The sequence below is a fragment of the Phodopus roborovskii genome, unplaced genomic scaffold (genome assembly GCF_943737965.1).
Source record: "Phodopus roborovskii unplaced genomic scaffold, PHOROB, whole genome shotgun sequence".
In the NCBI taxonomy this organism is placed as follows: domain Eukaryota; kingdom Metazoa; phylum Chordata; class Mammalia; order Rodentia; family Cricetidae; genus Phodopus; species Phodopus roborovskii.
Genome location: NW_026125295.1, coordinates 33,294,342 through 33,316,553, shown reverse-complemented (window position 1 = coordinate 33,316,553; position 22,212 = coordinate 33,294,342). Strand labels below are relative to the sequence as shown.

Below are 22,212 nucleotides of genomic sequence, written 5' to 3'. Positions count from 1 at the left end.
GAGTCTAAACTTTTTGTCAGCACCCAAAGTTCAGACAAAAGAAGCAAATCACAGAGACGACTGATATAACGATTCCCAAGAGAATACGGATTAAGTACACTGGGACAACTGTTTTCGATCCATTTCCTGTTTTGCCACGTAGTGGAGGAGCACTTTCACATCTATCACTCTTGACAGCCCCAGCAACCCTCCCTGCACTAGAACTGCCAACTCTGCCTGCACTCATTTCTCGGCACCCGAGGGCTTATGGGTATTTTTCTATTGTCATAAGAGGGAGAGATACACTCAGTTTTATTCAGTAGCTTTAGGGTCACAACACAGGCCATTGGTTAATTTTCATTCTCAAGTCTCATTTGCCACCTCGGGTGACAATTTGCTGGTTGTTAGGGAAGGAGTATTCCTGCTGCTCAGTCTACATGAGCCTCAGGGAACTATACAAATAACTACCTGTGGAGGAGAGAAGGGTTAAAGGGGAGGGGGCGCTCAGGAGATAGAGCAGTGCTAAGAACGTGAGTTCTCCATCCCTACTGAACACCCAGTCAGCATCTGACTGCATGCTTATCATATCAAAGCCACTAAAAATGGATTAATGCTTTTGCTCTCAATCAAAGCTTAGAGAAAGGAAAGATGGAGGTTGTAAGGCAGTTTGGGCCCCTAGGAGTCGGTACAGGACACACCCAGACACCGAGTTCTCAGCACAAAGATTTAGCTCCCGGAAGGGCAAAGGGGGTGGGACCAAGCAGCAAAGGCAGACAGCAAGCGGCAGCAACAGCAGCAGGAGCAAGCAGCGTGCAGGTGGTTTTCACAGGAGCAGGTTTTAAGGAGAAAAAGGGGAGCCTGCTAGAGTGAGTAGGTAAATCCTGATTGTACATATTAGCCAAATAATGGCTTTTCATTGTCAGATCTCGGTGTTTTGTCTCAGGAACAAGTCAGTGACCAAATAAGGGAACAGCCCTTGGGGGCTAGCTGTAGGAATGTAACCTAACGGTTTATAGCAAGGAGAGGGAAACAGGGACGAGCAATATTTGTCAGCACTACGTTTGCCATGATCGGAACTGTTTGTCAAGCTCAGGCCTGCTAGAGAAGCCTTCAGAGGTTAGGACCCAGAGTTGGAGAACTATGGGTTCTGTCACAGCTAGATAATTCTGGAATCCTGAGGCTGTACGTGACACTGAACACAGCAGTGCATGCCTCACGCTCCTTATTATTGTCCTTTGGAACTGTGGCACTCCATGCCCTCTTTCCTGTGAATGACAGGATCCTTGAGAAACATTCTAGTCATGGGGCTGTTCCTCACCTGAAAGGAATTCATTTGGCGAAGGGACAGAGGCAGTGAGGCGTTGTTCCTCGACAGCATCAGCAGTAGCTCCAGGCAGGTTGCAGAGGGCAAAGTTAAAGGGTGGACACTGATGTCATTTTCCCATGAGCTGGCAAGCCTGAAACACACAGATACGTTAACTTTCATAAGTGCATGGTCAGAATTACTTTTAAAAAAAATATGACATAGAGGAAAATCCATTGTTTCACTTTGTGTGGAGAATATATAAAAGGTAGAAATAAAAATAAGTCAAAATTTCACAAGGTAGGGCTTGGTGGGTAAAGGGGCTTAGCGAGAAAGATCCCCAGGACCCACATGGTGAAAAGAAATATAACACATGCACATACACATATGTACACACACATACACACACACACAAAAATAACACACGATAAACTTTATATTCACTAGGTAAATGTCCAAGACAGTTTTATGCTACTGCTGGCATAAAAGAGACAGGTGACTCATTTTTTCAGGTAATCACTTAATATTCAAAGTATAATAGCCACAGGACATATGGGCTTATTTGAGTGAAACCTGCTGAGGGTAAGGTAACCTGCTGAGCTGTAACAGATAACACATTAAATACATGTCTCCCATGTTCCACGTGCTCGTTCACACAGTTTGAATGACCCTTCAGCCACCTAAGCAAGAGCTATCACCTCCATTTCATATATGTGGAAACATTTTTCAATGTAGAGGACCTTACGAAATGTCTGGGTTGGTGACATTCAAACTCTTAGAGTGTTAGGATACTTTTGTTCAAAAGTCTTGCCAATGGGCCAGCTGTCATGCAAAGAAAGGCAAAGGTGCTGTTTCAAGAGATTGAACTGGCAGGATGGAGTGAGCCCTTCATCCTTCAGAGGGGCCCTAGGAGAGGCTCTGTGCCACCCGAGGAGCCCATCTGAAAACTCGTTCATGGGAGAGCAGGAAATGGAGCATTGACCCTAGACAAGGAGAGAGGCGCTGTCTGAGATGAGGCAGATGTGGAGAGAGTAGCAAGGCTGCGTCTGGAAACCTGCCTTTCAAATTCCCCATTTATGAGAAAAATCCAGGCGATAATGATGCGAAGATAATGCAGGAACAGTCTAGACCTAAGCGTTTGCTTCTGTTTGCTTGAGGATTCCTCATGTGATGCCCACCAAAGCACCTGCAGCCATTCTAAGTTTGAAAGAGAACCACATATAAAACACATGATATATAGACATTTGTAATTATATACATTCTTGTGGCATTTTTATGAAGCTTAATCGCTGCAAATCTAACCTGATACAGATCAGTGGTAGCTGGTGGCAGCTTGGGGAGCGTTGGTCATAGAGGCATGACGAGCTTCAACATTGTGGAGGTGAGTCACAATGAGAACTTAACTCTATCACCACAAATTTATTCTATTGTTCCATTTCTGCTGCAGGTGGCAGAGTTAACTCTGTCAACTGGATGAACTAGAATAGACTGTACTCAATTTCCTATGTACACCCGACTTCAGCAAGGATGAGTTTCAATGAATTCTCTGCACTTCAGAGACTGTTATTTCATATTGACTGGTTCTACTACTCCTCCTGCTTCTGTTCATTATATTACAGTCTCAACATTCCTCTGAAATAGAAATAATGATGCCATCTTCTCAAAAAGTGAAACAGTTCTAGGCCAGTAGCTCCAGGCTTAACCTCCAGCCCCTCTTTGTGCGAGGGCACAAAGCCACACACTTAACTTCCTGTCCTGTATGGCATTGAGCTATATACTCTGATCAGTAGTGGACTTGAACTTCTCCTAAAAGATAAGCACAAAACCACTTCCTTAGAGAGATCCTGTGTCTTGTTGACCAATAACCCTTAGATATCTATTACAGCACTTACCACTGTGCTACCAGTGTTCTCATTTAGAATGTGTTACTATCTCTCACCCTCTAGGTTAGGATTAGACATGAGAAGGGGAGGAGAGGAGAACATGTGGGACCAGGAAGATTGAGCGAGGGGATGAATAGAGGAGAGCAAGGAAAGAGATACCATAATAGAGGGAGCCATTACAGGTTTTAAGAGAAAACTGACTCTAGAGAAATTTCCAGAGACCAACAAAGATGACCTCAACTAACAATATGAGAAACAATAGAGAGACCCTTCCCTGATAATGAGATTGATATCTAACTTATCTGCCATCATTGAGCTCTGATCTAGTAGCTAATGAAAACAGAAACAGACACCCACAGCTATGAGCCGAACTCCTGGAATCCAGTTGCAGAGAGGGAGAAAAGGGGTCAAAAACAGGCTACAGAAATCCACAGAGACAGATGACCTGAACAGGGGGACTCTCATGGACCCCCAGACTGATAGCTAGGAAACTAGCATTGTGCTGACTCAGAACCCCTGAACGTGGGTCTCAGTTAGAAGGCCTGAGCAGTCTAAGGGACCTCTGACAGTGGAGCCAGGTTGCAAAGCGCAGAGGTCTTTGGGAGCACATTTCCCATGGAGGGATACTCCCTTTGCCTAGACGCAGGAGGGAGGGCCGAGACCCTACTCCAAATAACTTGACAGATTTTGATGATTCCTCCTAGAAGGCATCACCCTCCCTGAGGAGTGGAGGAGGGGGAGAATGGGACAAAAAGGGGGCCGAGGGGGAGTGGGAGAGTGAGGGATCTGGGATGGATATGTAAAAATGAGAAAAAATAATAAATATATATTTAAAAAGAATGAATAACTGTTAAGATGAACAACATTAAAAATAAACAAACAAAAACAAAACAAAACAAAATACAAAAGGATTAGACACCAATGGATTCCTCTTACTTTGCAGTCTTATTTGGAAATACAGATTAGAATTTTGCCTCAAAGCTGCTTCTTTTACATGCACCCTGTTTTGTTTTTCTATTCTGAGGATCAAACCTAGGGCCTAGTGCACACTAGGTAAGCACTCTACACTGTGGTACATCCCCACTCCCACACTCAGTATCACAGGCTTTGAAGGCACAGCAGAACACACACACAACTGTATGTTTAAAAGCGATTTAAGCATTCAGAATTTATACTGTAAAACCCACCATCCACAAGTGGATTCACTGAAGGTATTTACGTTCTGAAATTTTTAAATGTATAGTAAAAATATTTGTTTCAAACCTCATTAAAAGCCACATGACCCTTCTTTAGAATGTAAATGTCCCCTGGCGCTCTCCAGTGAGCTCTGACTAATCCAGGCTGGTCATGCGCCATCAGGAAGGGTTTCTTGACTGAAGTGAACTTTGCTGGGTCCTGCTGCACTGTATGAGAGCACATGCAAGGCAGGACCACTTTCTCATCATTTTCCATTCCCTTTTTGGCAGTAATATTTTTGCAAGCAAAAGAGAAAACAATAAATACACAAATAAATATTTTAAGAGTTGTCTGGATTTATTATGGTTGTAAGATGTTCTCTACAATGTGTACTTAAATTTTATAAATACAGATCTTATATTTCTTCCATCATGTATCTTGTGCCTAACACATCCAGACAATGGGCCACGCATACTGACTATTTGTCATCTCATTTCCTAGGGGAGCCCTGACTGGCAGACACTGTTCATTCCAGCAGTCAGAAGGTCACATGATTATAACTAGCAGCACTTGGTGAGTGAAAATGGTGGGATCAGAGTAGCAGCTTAGCTTGAATCCAAAGAATATGATGTCCCCATCACTCGACATGGGTACCCGAGGATGGTGTGGAAACTTTCCTCCTCTCCACGTAGAAAGAAGCAGATCCTTGGTAACTGAATGTTCTGATGCCCGCCTCTCTGTATATCAAGCTTTTAGCTTGTAATGTGTGGAGCTCAGAATATTTTCACTGTTTCACAAGAAGTTATTTTTATCTTTCTCAAGATATTACTTTATTAATAAAGTATTCCAAAATTTGAATTAAAAAAGTAAAAGGGCACACATAAGGAAATAGTCATATTAAATGGAAATATCCATGTACCAGGTAAAAAAGATTAGGAAATAGTATAACACATCAATGGCTATTTTTCTTAGAGGGAAATAACTTTGTCATTTTGTTCTCTTCTATAACTTTTTATTTTGCCCAGAAACAAGTTACTTTCATGATGTTGCTATCAATTCTGGTAAAGACAAAGGCATGTTTCAATGTTGGGTAAAGGTTTCAACATTCTAAATGGCTATGTGTGAACCATTGAAAAGGGCATTCAAACAAAAATGAAAACCTTTAGCACTGCCTTGTCATTCACCAGGAAGTCATCCTGGCTAAGCACACTTCAGCAAAGTTACTTCAGAAAACCCTGAGGTTAGCACTTGACTCATGTAATATGTTACAGTAATACCTCATGTAATATGCTACAGCATCGTGATTTATATAGAAGGACATTTTTACACTAATAGTGCCAAGAGTTACAAGGAAAAGTAGTTATCTATGTCCCTATGTGATTATAAACATTTGCATAATTTTAACCCAGCTCTTAAGGTAGTCTGTGATTGAGCAGTTTTCCTTACTAAAGCCCATTAAGGGAAAGCCTGTTGTCCTGACACCCCCACCACCAGAGCCAGGAAGTGATGAAAAAGACCTTTCCCAGCCAACTCCTACACTCTACCATAGCAACTATACTAGATATTTAGTGGCTTCCATCCCAAAAGACTGTAAGCCCAAAAAAGGTCAACACACACCAAATTTCAGGTATCTTAACCCCTCACTTTAGGCAATTTGAATAAACTTTTTGTGCAATTAGACAAAGCAGCCAGACTTAAGCTGGCTCAGGTTTCTCATACTCAACCTGACCCAACAACTAGTCCTACACACACATTATCTGTCAATGTCAAAATTTACAAACTGCCTTTAATTTTAATCACTCCAAATATTATTTTAATCACACTAATACACAGGCGATGAAAAATAAAAATATTAGATGTAAAATAAATGTAGTTGTTTAGGAGAGTAAGAGCTCTGGGTATCTTTCCTCTAAATCTTTAGATAATATTTTCACAGCCTTTTTTCAATTAAGAAAGCAGCTTGAGGGGAGGGGAGAAGAGGGGGAATGTAAGGACATGCTCAAAATTCATTTCACATTAAAACAATCACCAGTCATCACTTGGATTTTAAGACACATGTTGACAAAGCTGAGGTGTCACTTGTAGCTATCCACCCATGACTCAAACATCGGTACTAACATCTGAAATGAAGATGATCAAAGCCTGTTGTGCAACACAGAGCAGAATCTGGTGTATTTCTGGTATTTCCTGCAAAGCATCATAACTATTAGATGGGAATCAGTCATTCTCCACTAAGAAACAACAGGAAAGATACTTCAAAGGGAACAAGGAACCAAACATCAGTAGAAAGTTATTTCTGTGACTTTTAAGCACTGGGAAGGAAAAGCTTTCCTCAGAGACCAGAAGTGTCAGTTGGGTGACCTGAGTCTGAGAGACTAAAATGCAAGCTGAGGACACATGGTCCACTTTTCCAAACCTTTGCAATAGGAAAACTCCCCAGAGTCATAACTATTTGGCCTGTCTATTTTGGGACAAGAAGGGGAGAAAATGTCACGATTTCACTCCCAACAAAAATGGTGATATTGAGAAGGAACAAGCCGATCGATAGCAAGAAAACAACCCAGAAAAATAGAGGGTAAAAACATGGAAATCATTCAACACAATGTAAATAGGAATAACAGAGATGACATAGGAGCACAATACTAAACATTAAAATGTCTTTAAGATGTTCAATATAAGGTATGAGACAAGAAGATAGCAGTATGAAAGAACCAAGATGAAAGAGTTAACTTAGATCTTTTATCTCTTTCACTTTAATAGATGATTCAGTCTTTTTAATGCTAGAACCAAAGACAACAGTGCATAAAAGATACCTAAATATAATGCTTTTCATGTCTGTAGATGTCAGAAACTCTACTGAAAAACTATAATGATAATAAGTCCACTGATTTAATCTCACCATAGAAGAAACCAGGCAAGGGACCACAACTGAGCAATAGAGTCATGAATATAAACCCGCGAGATATATAAATTATCCAAGCAGATAAACTTCAGCAGCTGCTCTCAAGGATACAATACAGTAAAATTAACTAAACAGACTGCTGCTATGTTTTTGATTACTCATGTGAACACCACTACACTCACTTAATCATACTATTCCACACATGCACACAGCCCCGGATCCCATCCCCAGTATTGTGAGGAACTACATGTCTGTAAAACTAGTGCACTTGGAAGGTAGAGGGAGGGGAAATAGAAATTCAAAGTCATCCTAGGCTATATAGAGAGTTCAAGGCCAGCCATGAGACTATGGTGAGAGAGAAGGGGAAAGGGAGGGACAGAGACAGATAGGGAGACAGAGACAGAGAGAGAACTAATTCATAAAAACAGACTATGTAAATACATGTAACTAATACATTTTAAATGACTTATTAAGTAATGAACAATATCCATGTGAATTTTTTCCTGCAAAATTTGGAGAAAAAAACTTGATTTACCAAAAAAACATACTAATTCTCTGAACTAAAAAACTCTTGAAAGCTAGAATTTGGGTAGATGATTCTTAAAAGTTCTACTTTTCAAACTGCCAGTAAGACGTGTGAACTTGTGAAGGGAAACCTCCCACATGTCTGTCACAGAGTTCAGGGGAGGACTGAAGATGCATTTCAAGCTTGCTGTCTAACACGCATGAAAGCCTGCCCTGATCTCCAGCACAGCAGAGACCCAGCACTGCAACCTGAACTCCATACCTGGGGTGCAGGTATGATGATAAGAATAGCAAGGCCATCCTCAGCTATATGGTCAGCCTGAGCTACATGAAACCCTGTCTTTAAAAAAAAAAGTTCAAGGGAAACAGCTCTGACTTAAATAATGTAATAATGGGCAGGGGAGATGGCTCAGCAGGTAAAAGCACTGGTTTGCTCTGCTCTTGCAGAGGTCCTGGGTTCAATTCCCAGCACACACCGTTAGGTGTTTTATAACCATTCATAACTCTAGTTTAGGGAATTCAGTGCCCTCTTCTGACCTCTATGGGCACAGCATGCACATAATACATATACATACATGAAGGTAAAACATTCATACAGAGTAAATAATCATAAAAAATATACCTATAAAGCAAGCTCAAAAATTAACATATTAATTCTTATCCAGAAATTGAGATTTTGTTTGTTCAAAATAATCACATTGTTGCAAGATACCAGCTATTGGGAACATAATAATATACTTAAAGCCAAACAATCCAAAACAACAATAAAAAAAAATCTAGAGCTTTCCAAATATATTCCTTTGGTTTACTAATAGGCTTTATTTGTCTGCGGGGCTCAGAACAGGGCTTTATATTGTAACCCATGCTGGCATCAAAATCACCACAGTTCTCCTATCATCACCTCATGAGGTCCTGGGGATTGAACCCAGATCTTTGAGCATACTAGGTAGGCACTCTGCCGATTGAGCTACTTTAACAAGAACCTAGTCTATGGAGAGGTCTCTCTGAAACTTCCTAATTGGAGTGATATCACTTAGAACACAGAAGTCCATTTAAAGAGGCCAGCTGCTCCCTTATATCAAAAACAAACAAAAATAAAAAACCCTTTGTGCATGGAAAATTTCCAACACACAAAAGTAAGAGGCAAGTCCAGCAAACTCACGTACATGAAACTTTAAAAAAACCCTGAGCAAGCCCTGTAGACTACCTCACCCCATCTGCTCTTAATGTCTGGTTTTCAGTGAATTCTAAACACCAGTGACTTACAGGCATCAAGGGCACCTCTGCCAGGCATCAGCCAGCACATGTGCAAACCAATGGAACTCTCTAATCTCCAATCACCTTCTCAATGCCTCATCCCATAAAGACGCCCGGGCCCTACCTTTGGACAGGTGAATTGGACATATGCCCTCATGTCTTTACAAACTCTACTTTTGTAAAATTCATTTCTTTTCCTGTGACTGACCCACTATGTGGCAGGCAGGGTTTGGTAGCATTTCCAACAATCAACTTCAAAGCCTCTGTTCTAAACAGTCTGGAAAACAATCTATAATAGCTATATTTTTCAGTTTGAATGAGCCCATTTATTACTTATGCAGAAAGCCAACAGTAAAAAAATAATTTGTAAGTACAAGAGAGATAGCAAAACAGCATCAAAATGGGTGATTAAAACATGGAATGGAGTAACTCAACCTAGAGAGGAAAAGGTAACATCATCATACCAGGGACTAACAAAACACCAGCAGAAATCAACAGGGGAGCAACCAGAGTTCCTGACTGAGAATGTGCTGGATGGGGCAGAGTGTCCATGCCGATGAGACTTCCAAGTGAAAGAACAGATAGCAGCAGCTAAGTAACACCACCAGTGTGGGTACTTCCAACCACCCAGTGGCAACTGACTCAACAGAGTCCCAGACCCACTTCTCCCAATGCTTGCCATGTACGACCTTCCACCTTATCTCTCCCACTTATAGGCAGTTTTACAGTTTGGGATAAGCATTGTCACCTCAGGTGGAAATTTTACCTGACAATGTTTTAAAAACCTTGCTTACTGTTTTCCCCTTTCATTGTTATAGAGCTGGGGGAGGCAGCCTGCCCCAAATAGGGAATCCTGGAGGATATCTGAAATAAACAAGCTGGATTCTGGGACAGGGGACCCTCTTGACAATTCACCAATATAATGTATGTTACACCATTATCCTCTCAGAATTAACTTGGTTTCATCAACATCTCTACACACTACGTATGTCTACATATGTCCAGAATTACACTGGAGGAGATCCCAGACAACAATTCTTCAAAATAATGATACTTTTTTTTTTAAAGATACCCATTACATAATTATTTCTACTTCAAAAAAAAGAGATCCCTATTATTCAATTTGTAATGAGTGTTTAAATGTACTCAGTTGACTTATTAATGTTACTAATATGTCAACAGTGTGAGTTCAGACTAAACAAATACATTGCAACTGTTTGATAATGTGTATCTCGTCAGTCTTAATTTGTGTGCCACATACTGCATGATTGCATCTGTATGAAAGGTTCAGAAAGGGTTAGTGCATGAAGACGAAACAAGATTAGAGTCTTCCAAAAGATCGAAGGAGAATGCTATGGGCAGTGATTTCCCCAAAAGAACAGACAGTGGTGGCTTTGCAACTTCCAGAATATACCATAACCCATTGAACTGTACCTTTAAAGAGGCCACTTTATAGAGTATAGGGACTTCAAAACATTAGATTATTTTCAGGAATACCAAGAGAGCTACTTGATCCCTTTTGGGGGGATGGGTGAGTATTGGGCACACTGACATATCATAGAGCAAGTCACTCCCAAGAATAATTCCAGCAGACACAGAAACACATTAAGGCCTCTATTGCAGCTCATCCTGAGCAACGGTTACTTTCTAACAGATGGCCATGAGACAAATTGCCTCTACACCATATTGCTTTATTTTAAAATTTTTATTTACACTTTTTCTGCATGTGCATGAGCACGTATATTTGCTGTATGTGGTCACTCATGCATCTCAGTGCAATATGTGGAGGACATACTTGGAGAAATTGATTTTCTCTTTCTAGCACACAGCTTCTGGGGTTCAAGCTCGGGTTGTCAGATTGGCAGCAAGTATCTACTCCCTGAGCCATGTTGTTGGCCCACAACATAATTTTGAAGTGTTTGTTTGTAGTCATTATTTTTACCACCATTCCCCATCCCAGCTAGGAAACCAGTCTTTAAAGCAGTCTCCAAATGCTGCCATTTCCAATCTTTTGTCCTTCCTTTGTTTTCCCCCTCATTTAAAGACTATAATCTCTATTAGTTTCCTCATTTTAAGACTATAATTTCATCCTACTATTATTCTGAAACATGCCACTGAAATAAGAGAGAGAGAGAGAGAGAGATAAGAGATCAGAGAAATAGCCATCCTTAAGGAACTTTCCCTGCAAGCACAGAAATCCAAGCTGAACCACCAGACATAAAAGTCAGACATGGTGCTATTGCTCTTTCCAGGGATCAGGAGGCAGAGACAAGAGGATCCCTGGGGCTTACTGGCAGGAAGTCTAGCCTAATTGGTGAGCTCCAGGCCAGTGAGTGACTGTCTCAAAAGAGTTGGACTGCATGCTAGGAGCTCATGATATAGGCCTCCAAATTACACCATGGACATTGTTTCCTTGTCTCCCTGAAATGATCCAGTAATGCTTGTGTTTTCTTTGTATCTCTTTACATCCAGGTATCCTCATATGTACCACTGGACTCTAATCATCTGAGTTTCAAGAGAGGAACTATCAGGTGGAAGGGCAAGTGTCCAAATTTAACAGATATTTTCAGCAAAGTCTAAACCAATTCTACTTTCTACAACAATCCCCAAGAGTATTTATCTCATACTGTCACCAACAATGAACTAACAGACTGAATTTTTAAGGCTTGACAGACAACAATAAGTTACAAGTATCTATTTGGTTTACATGTACCTGATTCTAGTGGACTTAAATTTCTTCTGGTATATTTGTTGCCCCTTCCTCTACACTTTATGTTGGAGTTTGAACTCAGGGCTGCATGCATGTCATGGCTTTTTTGTTTATTTTAACTTATTTCAAATCACTGTGCAACTCTAAGAATACCCTTAGATCCACCCTAAGCTGCTGTATTGTAGAACTGTAACTACCTTTCCTCTAAAAGAGGGGAATTGGTAATGGCATAATTCAGCTGAGATGAATTAATCCTGGTCAATCTTGGTACTTCGGTTAATAATCAATGTCTTGCATAACCATAAACCCAATGGCCTTATCTGATCCACTGGAAGACAAATCCTAGTGACTAAAAATTCTGGCATCTGTGAGGTCCCTGAAATTCTCATCCATTAACAGCTAGGTCTTCAGTCCATAATTTTATTGGGAAGGGGGTGACATTTCTAAGAGGAATAAGAGGAAGTTGGTCACATGGGGCATGCTCTAGAAGGAAACAACAAGACATTGTCCCTCTCTTCACTCTCCAGCTGCCACAAGATAAGCAGCTGCCTCTGCCAGGCATTCCCATCAAGCCATTCAGCTTTGCTCCAAGTCCCCAAACAAAAAAAAATAGGCTGGTTATGGACGGAAACTTCTGAAATCAAAAGCCAAAATAATAACCCATCTCACTCCGCTTATTGAGCTGATTATCCCAGGCATTTTGTCACAGTAACAGACACCAACACAGTGTTTGTTCATAAAGAGGAATGACAACCCAAGTGCCAAGATCATGATTCCTGTGCAAGAGTTCTTGATTTAGCAAGTTTAGCAGTTCAGTCCTTTTTGAGAAGCCATGTGTCAATGGAACTGTGGTAGTTCTGCCTTTAAGTTCACGTTTAAAAATAATCGCATGGAAGCAGCGGGAGCTATGTGTGGAGGCGCCCTGGTGTGAAGCCACACATTTAAAGACAGTACATAATCCCCAAATTTAAATGTGCATGAAAATGGAGTTTGGTATTCTTTCTCTACTGTGTACATGACCGAGCTCTACAGTTTCAGAGTTATAAACCAAATGATATGCTTTAGTAGGGCATTTCCATTTTTGAAATCCAAACATGAATCATTCACATGAATGCAAAATATGTAAAAATTATATATATATATATATATATATATATATATATATACATATATATATATATATCTTACTATGTCCTTTAAAGAATTTATTCTTTAATGTGGTGGCACATGCATTGAATGCCAGCAACCAGGAGGCAGAGGGAGGTTGATCTTACTGAATTTAGGCCAGTTAGAGCTACACAGGCACATATAGCCATATAGCCACACAGAACCACAAACAGAAACACACACACACACACACACACACACACACACACACACACACACACACCAAGTCAGCATTCTGGAAAGGATTTAAAGTTCCGCCAGAAAGAGAAGGAACTAAACTAAACACCCAGTTTTACCAACATTAAGAAAGCTAACTTGTTCTTTTTTTCAATCAGCAATATTAATATAACCTATTACCATGAAAACACTGTCCTCCTCTGAACCCACTCATCCTGTAATAAAAAAGTATTTGAGTGTTAAAGTATGAAAACATTGAGTTATGTTTTTTTTTTTTTTTTTGCCTAACACATTTTTTAAAAATCCAGACAATAACAAAACAATGATTCTGATGATAAAAATAAACAGCTTCAATTGGGTTTAGAAGAGCACACTGTAATCCCAACACTCAGAAAGTCAAGTCAGGAGCCTTGTCAAACATTCAAGGCCAGCCTAGGCTCCATAACAAGCTATTTTATCTTTAAACATTTGTCTCTAAACACCAAACATATGAAACAACAAACCAAATGAAATAGCTCAATTACTTTTAAAATAACAAAACTTAACATTTAACTATAAAATTTGTTCAGTTTTTGATAAAAGAATTTAACACACACACACACTTTATATACATACTATAATAAAACTAAGCACATTTTCCCAATGAAAAAAATCCAAAGCATGTTTTCAATACCTAAGTTTATCTCTTGTGCAGAATGCAAGCACATTCTCCTTTTCTCTTTTCTCTGTCTCCATTAATTACAAGAATTTTAGAAATGAGTAAAAATAAGCCACTACTTTAAAGTATGAAGTTCCTAAACTCAAGACCATTCTGACTTGGAAAATAGTTACACTGCTTTGGCATTAAAAAAAAAAAATCATTCCTTAGTATGAACAAGGCTCTGGGTTCAGTTTCCAAACCTCTCCTCCCCAATTAAAAGCAAAATAAACAACACATATTAATTCATGTACACTTAAAATTAAATTGTCTAACTATGTCACTTGTATATGTATGTGAAGAGAAATATGCAATGAAGAGGGCCAGCATTTAGCAGGGGACATCTGTGGGGACTGGGGCCATAGGATTCTCAGGTTGGCAGCAGGGACCCCACCTACTGAGCCATACTGTCAGTCATTTTTTTTCTATATTTATGGATTTCCTCTATCTCTTTCAACATTGTGGTTCTGGAGACTGAACTCAGGTCCTCAGGCTTAATTGGAAAGCACCATTATCTGTTCAGCTATCTTTCAGGTCATTCAACTTTTAGTTAAGATGATTTACCTGGAACTAACTCAGGAGGTAGTTTATTATGGGGGGGTGGAGAGGGGGAGGAAGGTACTTAATAGCCCAAATTCAAAATGGCAGGCCTTTTCTTCATTGACAACACTGAAGTTTATCCAGATGTGAAAGAACAAATTTGATGGTTGCTATATTCATAAGATGCTTTTCTCACACAATAGAAAGGAGAAAATAAACAATATAAACAAGTGATTATTGGAGGTAACTTATGCAGGTCTGTTATCTGTTATTAAGGAAAGGATAAAGACATGTCCATAGAGCTGGGAAGACATTTCTTCTAAGTGCTAAGAAAAGAAAAAAAAAAAAAAAAAAAAAAAAAAAACACTCATATCCAAAACACATGAGGCATAGTATTCATGTAATTTCCATTAACCAGGAGCACAGTAAAAGCTAAAGCCATTTGCCTTTGCTGAAAGAAAGGAGTGAGCATGGCTTCTTTGGAGAGGCTTCAAGTGTCCAGCCCGACATTCCACCTAGCATCCATTCATGTAGTCATTGTTTCTAACCAAACCACAAGAACGCCCAGTCTGCCTGGAGTTACCATGTGAATAGGTCTTGCAACCTAATCACAGCCAGCTTAGGACTTACAAACTCAACAGCTGTTTAAACAGTTGGGTTTCTCCAAAATTAAAATATTCTATTCCTGACAGTGCCTAGCAACTCAACTGCTAAAACAGCTGCTCAACTTGAAGAGTTAAAATCAAGTGTACAACCAGTTTCCTCCAATCTGCAACTGCTAGGAGACCCTTTCAGAATAGAAGTTCTAAAACCCAAGCTCACGTTGACATTTGCCAACCTGTTTAAATTTTCATATTCACACTGCATCTGCCTGTGACCTTCAGCCAACATTTCTGCCGTTATCTTCTCTCTTTGAATCTGTCCTTTGTGTCCTTCACCACAGCTTTCCACTTTGTCCACCTAGCTATTTATATTTTATTTCCCCTCCTGCCATCTCAAAGGCATTTTCATTATGTTGAAACAGTTAGAGACTATATTGAGATATAACTTCCAATGATATCTGAGGTTAACTCTTGAGATAATGTGTTAGACAGTTTGATATCAACTTGACACAAGCTAAAATCATCTGAGAAGAGGGAACCTCAATTGAGAAAATGCCTGCACAAGATTGGACTATAGGCAAGCCTGTAGAAAATTTTCTGAATAAGTGATTGATGGTGGAGGACCCATTCCATTGTGGGTGGTGATCCTGAGCTCTATAAGAAAACAGGTTGAGCAAGTCAGGAGAAGCAAGCCAGTAAGCATCATCCTTCCATGGCTTCTGCCTCAGTTTCCACCTCCAGGTTCCTGCCCTGTTTGAGTACCTGTCCTGATTTGTTTTTTAATGTTGAATAGTGATGTGCAAGTAAGCCAAATAAACCCTTTCCTCCAAGTTGCTTTGGTCATGATGTTTTACCATAGCAAAAGAAACCTTAACTAAGACAAGTTTGTACCAGGAGTGGAGTGTTGCTATGACAGACTTGAACAAGTTTGGGGAGGATTATGAAAGGACTTGGGAATTTTAGGCTAAGAGAACCATTAGTGTTGAGCTCAGTAGACCGTTCTGTCAGAGCTTTGAAGATAAGATGTTGAGAGCAGTGCAGGTGATGGAGCTCTTGCTTATAAAGTTTCACAGGGAAGCAAAGGCTCTACAAGGCCATTTGTGTGAAGAATCTGAGGTGTCTGGACAGCTGGAGAAGAAGAATGAGCTATGTTTAACAAGAGAGCAGAACCACTAAACTCAAATCATCATTTTGTGGAACAATTGGTGGTTAGCTAAAGCTGAGAAATTAGCAGTGATTACGAAAAGACCAGTACCATTAAGGTGAAGTCTTCTGGAAATGTTTCCTCAGGGTCAGCGCACAGAAGCTGTGTTCCAGAGGTGGCCAAAGTTGTACTTCACACTGGCGGCCAAACTTGGCAGTGTAAGAGCCACCCAGGTAATACTGGTTTTGAAGGCATGAGACTTGGCACTATGAGAGGCCAGGAGAGGCCATTGGTGAAGATGCAGCATCCATAGCAGTTGAAGGCCAAGGATTTGAAGGAATCATGAAAAGAAGTGGAGGCTTGGCACCATGAAGGGAACCTGGGAGAGGCTAGAGATGAAAGAGACATCCAGTAGCAGCCTAAGAGCCAGCATTTTAGAAATAACAGTACGACAGGATGACCACCATGAACAGCAATAGCGGTGAATTGGAGCATGCCAGAACTTAGGAGACAAGCTATGTATGCTGCAGAGGGCAGAACCACAGAAGTGACACATGTCCATTGGAGGAGCCCAGAAGATCAGGACTGTATCCCAGAAACAGGGCACTGTGCTGTTTACAATGTTAGGAGCTTGGTTTTGCTCTGATCTTATTGTAACTGTGTCCTGGTTCTTTTCTCTTCAAGTGAGGGGATACTTAACTTATATTTGATTTTATAGGAACTCACAGTTGAGAAAATGCAGACTTTAAAGGGAAGGGAATAGTTGGAGTTTTACAGAGAATTTGGGTTTTAAAAGAGACTGAATATTTTTGAAGAGACAACTTTTCATATGTTTTGAATTTGTAAATACTGTGGGACTTTAAAGTCATTTATGTTTTTAATGCGAAATCTTGGAGATGAATGAGAAGGAAAAGGTTGTGGCTTAATGGTTATATGTTTGAGTTTCAAGTTGACAAGGGTAAATTAGGCTAGATAATTTTATGTCAACACAAGCTAAAGTCATCTGAAAGGAGGAACCTCAATTGAGAAAATGCCTCCATAAGATTAAGCTGTAGGCAAGCCTGTAGGGCATTTTCCTAATTAGTGATTGATAGGGGAGGGCCCAGCCTATTGTGTGTGGTGCTATACCTGGACTGGTGGTCCTGGGTTCTATAAGAAAGCAAGCTAAGAAAGCCATGGAGAGAGAGTCAGTAAGCAACACCCCTCCATGACCACTGCATCAGCTCCTGCCTCCAGGTTCCCGCCCTGCTTGAGTTCATGTCCTGACTTCATTCCATGATGACACCATTCCATGGTGATCTGGAAATGTAAGCCAAATAAACCCTTTCCTCCCCCAAGTTTTGGTCATGGTGTTTTATCACAGCAATAGCAAACCTTACTAAGGCAGGTAAGATGTTTAAGAACCAGCTCTATGGCATATAGCTTCATTTTGGATCACTATATACATCCTTCCAAACTCTGCACTTGACATCAAACTGTCCTTACTGGGCAACATAGAAATCTTCCCCCAAAACATAAATTACCAATAATGACTACTTAAAATCTCCTGAATGTCCACCTCTTGATCTAACCTTCCTAGGAGTGTGTGTGTGTGTGTGTGTGTACACATAAGGCTCCTGTGTCTACTAAGTTTGTACTATCCACTAAGCCACACACACACAGATCCCATTTTATCCATCTTTCTATTTATCCATCTGCCTTCTCACCTCTGTCAACTGACTGGACATAACCAAGCTACACTGACCCAGATAAAGCTCTGCGAGTCTGCAGTAGATCTTGACCCTGACTTTGTAACGTGCCCTCATCTCTGAAAGGCCTCCACTCAGCACAACTCTGTCTCAAGCTACAGATGATTTAAAACCTTAGCTCCCAGGTCTGTCTAAAAATAGATTTACTGAAAGACCTAGACTCATGAAACCTGAACAATTGCACAAACTTTCAGAACATGTTTCAAAATTCTTCCTCCAGTAACCCCAGCTCTTCAGCTGCATCGTGAACAGAGATTCTGTGTACAGATCCCAGACACAGCCTCTTGCATCTGCCCCATGTATCAGCGTGGAGACTAGAAATCAGAGGAGCCCACAGACCTTCAGACAACAACAAGGTCCCAGGGTGAACAGACTGACAGAGACACCCAGAGAGTGCTAGAAATAGGGCTCTGACCCAGGGCTGGAAGTCGTTTAATAACTCATGCCAAATCCTAAATTACAAACACAATGGAGCTCAAGTTTGTTAATTAAAGCAGACTTTGAAATGCAGCTCTGCTGTCACTACCCCATTACCATAATGTTGGTGCTGAAGACACTAACCCAAAGTCTCCCAACTTTCTCTTGCAGTCAGCCTGTAGACAATGCATTCTTCCAGATCACAATGCTGTTAGGCTCAGTTCTCCCTTGTGGGGCTAAACATAGAAAAGTTTTCATTTTTCATAAGAACTCAGATAAATAACCCTAAGTCCCAAAGGGCCTTATTAAAACAGTCTTGTAAAAGTTTTACACTTGCATATGAATTTGGGGGGAAAAATGTCTACCTAGCAGTTTGTACTCCTGCTGACTTCTCTAGCCTTGGGGAAGTTATTGTTAAAATTCATATGTCTTGCGATTTCAAATGATTTAAAGCAGTCTATTATGATAAATCACCATGAAGTACACCCAGAGAAAGACACTGTCCAAACAAAAATCTCAATTTTAAATACACTAAGTACACACAATGCAACCACTGGGATGTTTAAATAGCATTAAGGCTCTGATACACCAATCACATAATCACATTCTATCCTGGAGCCCAGGAAACAAAATGTATTTTGTACCAGGTGATTCATTTCCCCTTTCTTTTATCTAGGAGGTCATTTCAACACATTTTGACTCTACCCTGGAGAATTAAATTCTACACAGGAAAGTTCCCCACCACCACCCCACCCCACCCCCAATTGGAAATTAAATCGGAGAAAAAGTGAATATAGGTAAGTAGGTGACATTAACATTTTATCACTTCTCTTGCTAGCTGTGGAAAGATCTAGACTGACACTATATATTTAAAGGTGAGAGGATGGTTACAAACAGAACGAGATCTTATGTTCAAACAACCAAAGGCTAGAGATAGCTTTTCTTTTTCTTTTTCAAGGCAGGGTTTCTCTATGTAACCCTGGCTGTCCTAGGACTTGCTCTGTGGACCAGGCAGGCAGATCCACCAGCTTCTGCCTTCCGAAAGCTGGGATTAAAGATGTGCACTTGGCTCTAGAAATAGCATTTAAAAATGCTTCAGGCCCTTCATAACATACTTAGTAATTAATAAGTACAAAATGAGACGGTTAAGAAACAGCTTATAAATCAGCTTCCGTGATTATCGCTCCATCACACCAGGAGCAGAATTTGAGCACTGTGCCACTAACTGCTACTTGCTAGCAAACCGTGAAAATGTTCAAGAACTAAGGGCTAGAACCTCGGAGTAGAACCCGGCATTCTATCAGCTTAGTAGTTAGTCCCAACATGTAGCTAGCTATCTGGTCTTTACCTCTTCAAGGAAGTTCTTTATACAGAGCATAATCTAATCTTCAAAATCTGAGCCCTTTAGAAACTATGCAACATTAACACCCTGCCCTGATTTTCTCTAACTAACCATTTCCCATTTCTCCAACACTGAGTCCACAAGCTGGGCAATTCTCTCTCCTTGTTGAGTTTTTAAAAATAAGTTTACTTATTTTACAACCCAGCTGCAGTTTCCCCTCCCTCCTCTCCTCCTGGTCTCCCCCCCCTCCTACCACTACCCCTGTTCCCATCCACCCCTACCCTACATACTCCTCCGTTTCTGTTTAGGAAAGGGCAGATCTCCCACGAGTATCAACAAAACATGGCATATAGAGCTGCAGTAAGACGGGTATGAGGGGCAGGGTCCCAAAAGCCAGTAAAAAAGTAAGCGACAGCCCCTGTGCTCCCGCTGTTAGGAGTCCCACAAGAGGGCCAATGGCTGTCAGTTCAGTCTCTGTGAGCCCCTATGAGACCAGGTTAGTTGGTCCTGTGGGGGTTTTTGTGGTGTCCTTGACCCTTCTGATTCCTACAATCCTTTTGCCCCCTTTTCTGCAGGATTCCCGAACCCCATCTAATGTTTGGCTGTGGAGACCCATCTGTTTGGCTGTTTCCATCTGTTGCTGGATAAAGCTTCCCTAATGGCAGCTGGGCTAGGCACCAATCTGGTCACAGGAGATGGCCATTCACTCTACTTACTGCTAGCAGTCTTAGCTGGGAGACTCCCTTGTACCAGGTTTTTGCCTGACCTCGAATGGCCCCCTTTCCCAGTGCTCTCTTTCACTAGTCTCCCACTCCATCCCCATAGCCTCCAACCTGGCTGCTCATGCTCCCATCCCCACCCACCCTCAGTCCACCCATGAAATCTCTATTTCCCTTCCCATCCCGCCATGAGCCCTCCTTGTTACCTAGTCTCTCTTGGGCTCTGGACTGTAGCATAGTGACTCTTTACAGCTAAGATCCACTTATGAGTGAGTACACACATGTTTGCCTTTCTCAGTCTGAGTTACCTCAGCCAGTATGATCTTTTTCTAGTCCCTATTTGCCTTCAAATTTCCTGGTGTCCTTGTTTTTAACAGCTAAGTAATACACCATTGTATAAATGTACCACACTTTCCGTATTCATTCCTTGGCTGAGGGCTATCCAGGTTGTTTCCAGGTTCTGGCTATTACAAAAAAAAAAAAAAAAAAAAAAAAAAAAAAAAAAAAAAAGGTGCTATGGACCTTGAGATGGTGTCCTTGTAATATGATTAAGCATCCTTTGGGTATATGCCCAAGAGTTGTATAGATGGGTCCTGTGGAAGATTGATTACCAGTTTTATGAGAACTATGACAAGTCAAAATTATATAAGAGGAAAAAAAAAAAGAAGGCATCTTCAACAAATGGTGCTGGTCCAACCAGATGTCAGCATGTAGAAGAATACAAATAGATCCATATTATTACCCTGCACACTGTAGCATACTAAATTATAACCTTAAGAAAAAAAAGAAAGAAACCTTTTGAAGTGTTGTGTCCATAGTATGATTGTGATAGCTACTGACATTCAAACCATGGAAAGAAGGACCTCAGTTGAGGAACTGCCTACATCTGACTGCCCTATGGGTATGCCTGTGGAACATTATCTTGATTGCTTATTGATGGAGGGGGCCCTACCCCACTGGGGTAGGTTGAAAGAAACTGGTCTTTAAAGGGAATGGCACTCTTAGTCAATGTGGCCTTGGAGTGTGTTTGCCTTGTTGAAGGATGTGTGTCACTGTGGAAGTGGACTTTGAGGTCTCCTATGCTCAAGCTACATCCAGTGTCATAGTTGACTTCCTGCTGCCTGTAGATCAAGATGTAGAACTTGTAACTCTTTTTCCAGCACCATGCCTGTATGCTGCCTTGTTTCCTGCCATGATGATAATGGACTGAACCTCTGAAACTGGAAGCTGCCCAAATTAAATGTTTATAAAGGAAAACTTTTATAAAGGAAAAAGTGGCTGTGACCATGGTGTCTCTTCACAGCAATTAAAACCCTAACTATGACACCTACTATAGGCAGAGCCACTCCTTGGCAGGTGGGCTTGGGCTATTTAGGGAAGCTAGCTGAACAGAAGCAGAGAACAAGACAGTAAACAGCATTCCTCCATGGTTTCTGATTCAAGCTCCTGCCTTGAATTTCTGCCTTGGCTTCTCTCAATGATGAACTATAAAATGTAAGATGAAACCCTTCCTTGACTAAGTTGGTTTTGGTCCTGGTATTTATAAAAGAAATAGAAAACGAGGTAAAACAATTACTATACTTACAAACTAACTATTTAGTCTCATCAAATATACATTTGCTCATATCCATTTTAACTTTAGTTCATTTGAGTATACAATAAAGTTCACATATAACAAGTTGGTAAATTGATGTTTATGTTTCTTTCAATCTGTGGGTTCTCTCTTTCTCTCTCTTTTACTTCCCATGCGAAAAGAACTTTGGGGACAGTGAGATGGCTGAGAGGGTAAAGGTGCTGGCCACCAAGCCAGATGACCTGAGTTCCATGCCCAAGATCCACAGGATGGAATAAGAGAGCAAAGTCCTCCTACTCACTGCCTTGTGGCCTCCAAATGCACACTATGCTTCACATGCACCTCCTCCAA

General features: G+C 40.8%; 1 protein-coding gene across 1 annotated transcript in view; it reads right to left on the bottom strand.

The window, feature by feature from the left end:
- The window catches only part of Ube3d (ubiquitin protein ligase E3D), a 133,483-nt gene that overhangs the window by 60,171 nt on the left and 51,100 nt on the right, over positions 1–22,212 (bottom strand). Inside the window, exon 9 of the mRNA XM_051207786.1 lies at positions 1,298–1,436. Within this exon, the coding sequence (XP_051063743.1) occupies positions 1,298–1,436 (139 nt within the window). The remainder of the gene's footprint in view (positions 1–1,297; positions 1,437–22,212) is intronic.